Here is a 1,743-nt window from a genome sequence, read left to right as displayed (position 1 = left end):
GTACCCCGGGTGTGGCGCTACCATCGTTGGGATAGCTTCACATGCGCGAAAATGAAGGAGGGAATCGTTGTTGGATGCCTGCTCAAGGTTGTCGCAATGGCGAGCGATGACGAGGGATTCACGCTCAGCGTGACGAGCAAGCTCAGGGAGTTTACGGCGCTCGGATACCCCTCACACGTGATGGGGCTATCGGGCGCGCGTTTGCCCGGACAAGAGACGAGCGGCTCCTTCGGGCCAGACTATGTTCACAACGGTGGGAGGCCAACCTCTAGCCATGTGAACCAAAAAGAAAAAATGTATTCTCAAAGCCAGTCAGAGCACCGTCCAAAGGCGTGTGCTGTCGACTAAGGGACAATCTTGTCTGTCGGCAGCCGAACTTGTGATGGGACACCCTCGGAATCCAACTGCGTACTACTTGGCTAGCACGCTATTGGCATACCGACGGCTAAGGCCGAAATCGGTTCACACCTGCTCTTGCAGGTGTGAACACAAAGGATTCGCTGTATCTACTCAGCTGCTCCCTTACACTTACCTGTGAAGTGTGACCCGTGTTGCGTGACTCTGTGCAATTTCGGGCCCGGGGTTGTGCGTTTACGTGAAGTGTGAACAGCGGATTATGGACAGCGTTCTGGAACGATATCGGTGTCGAAACACCGGTTCGACAGCGCTGACAGCTACGGCGGCGGCGTCTCGTGAACGATGTTCGCTCTGCTGACGATCGGCCCGACAGCGCAGGATAAGCCGCCGCCAACGCCGCCGCCCTTGCCGCCGTCACCGCCTCCCCCTCCGCCGCCTCCACCGCTTCCCCCGGGTCCGCCCTCTACGCCGCTGGCGTGGCGGGTGGGCGATAGAGAGTGCTACCCGACGCTGAAGGCCTGCTACGACGCGATGAGCGGACCCGAGTGGAAGAGCAGCACCGGGGCAAAAGTGGGGGAAACCTGGCTCGACCCCAACATCAAGTGCTGCGATAAGGAGTGGATCTCGTGCAAACGTGGCTTGATCGACGAGATCAAGTTCAAATTTATCCCGAAACTCAAGGGGACTATCCCGCCGCAGCTCGCCCTTCTGACAGCCCTGGAGGAGATTGACGTGAGGAACTGCGACATCACGGGCACGCTGCCGGACACCCTCTTCTCCAGCGACTCTGTCATCGAAGAGGCGATCCGCACCTTCCCTCGAAGCCTCCCCTCCCCTCCCCCTGCCCTCCGCCTCCGCCACGTGAGCTCACCCTCACACCTCCGCCTGTGCTCGCGCAGATCGACATCTCGCAGACTGACATCACGGGGACGCTCCCCCCCACCCTCTTCGTCTCCGGCACCCTCAAGAAGTTCGAGGCATACCACGCCGGCATCTCGGGCACCATCCCTCCCACCATCGGGATGGCAACGCAGCTCAAGGCGGCTCGAGCCGCCTCTCACGCATCCCTCTCCCTCTCCACCGCCGCGCGTGCGCGCGCTCTCCCTCCGCCGCCCGCTCACACCCCAGTCTTCGCTGCTGTGGCGCAGCGCCGCCACGCCCCCCCCGATTTATTATTATTCCTCCACCCCCTTTTTCCACTCTTCGTATTCCTGTCTCCCCTTGTCCCTTTATGTATTTATCCTCCTGCCGAATCTTACTATGATCCTTCTGGCCGACTTTCTTACTGTCTGCCCCAACTAAGAGTCATTTCACGCGGTAACACTGCCATTCTCGGCACCACCCTCTCATTTTATTTACCTCACCGACTGTCCCCTCCTATTCTCT

At 59.7% G+C, this 1,743-nt stretch overlaps 1 protein-coding gene across 1 annotated transcript in view; it reads left to right on the top strand.

Annotated features, from left to right (window-relative positions):
• Positions 1-699: 699 nt before the first annotated feature.
• EMIHUDRAFT_122960 (hypothetical protein) overlaps positions 700-1,743 on the top strand; it is a gene marked incomplete at both ends in the record, with an annotated part of 5,047 nt that continues 4,003 nt past the window's right edge. Inside the window, 2 exons of the mRNA XM_005785040.1 lie at positions 700-1,218; positions 1,257-1,446. Of these exons, the coding sequence (XP_005785097.1) occupies positions 700-1,218; positions 1,257-1,446 (709 nt within the window). The remainder of the gene's footprint in view (positions 1,219-1,256; positions 1,447-1,743) is intronic.

The sequence above is a fragment of the Emiliania huxleyi genome, assembly GCF_000372725.1.
Source record: "Emiliania huxleyi CCMP1516 chromosome Unknown EMIHUscaffold_1647, whole genome shotgun sequence".
In the NCBI taxonomy this organism is placed as follows: Eukaryota; Haptophyta; order Isochrysidales; family Noelaerhabdaceae; genus Emiliania; species Emiliania huxleyi.
This window is presented reverse-complemented; position numbering and strand designations above follow the sequence as displayed.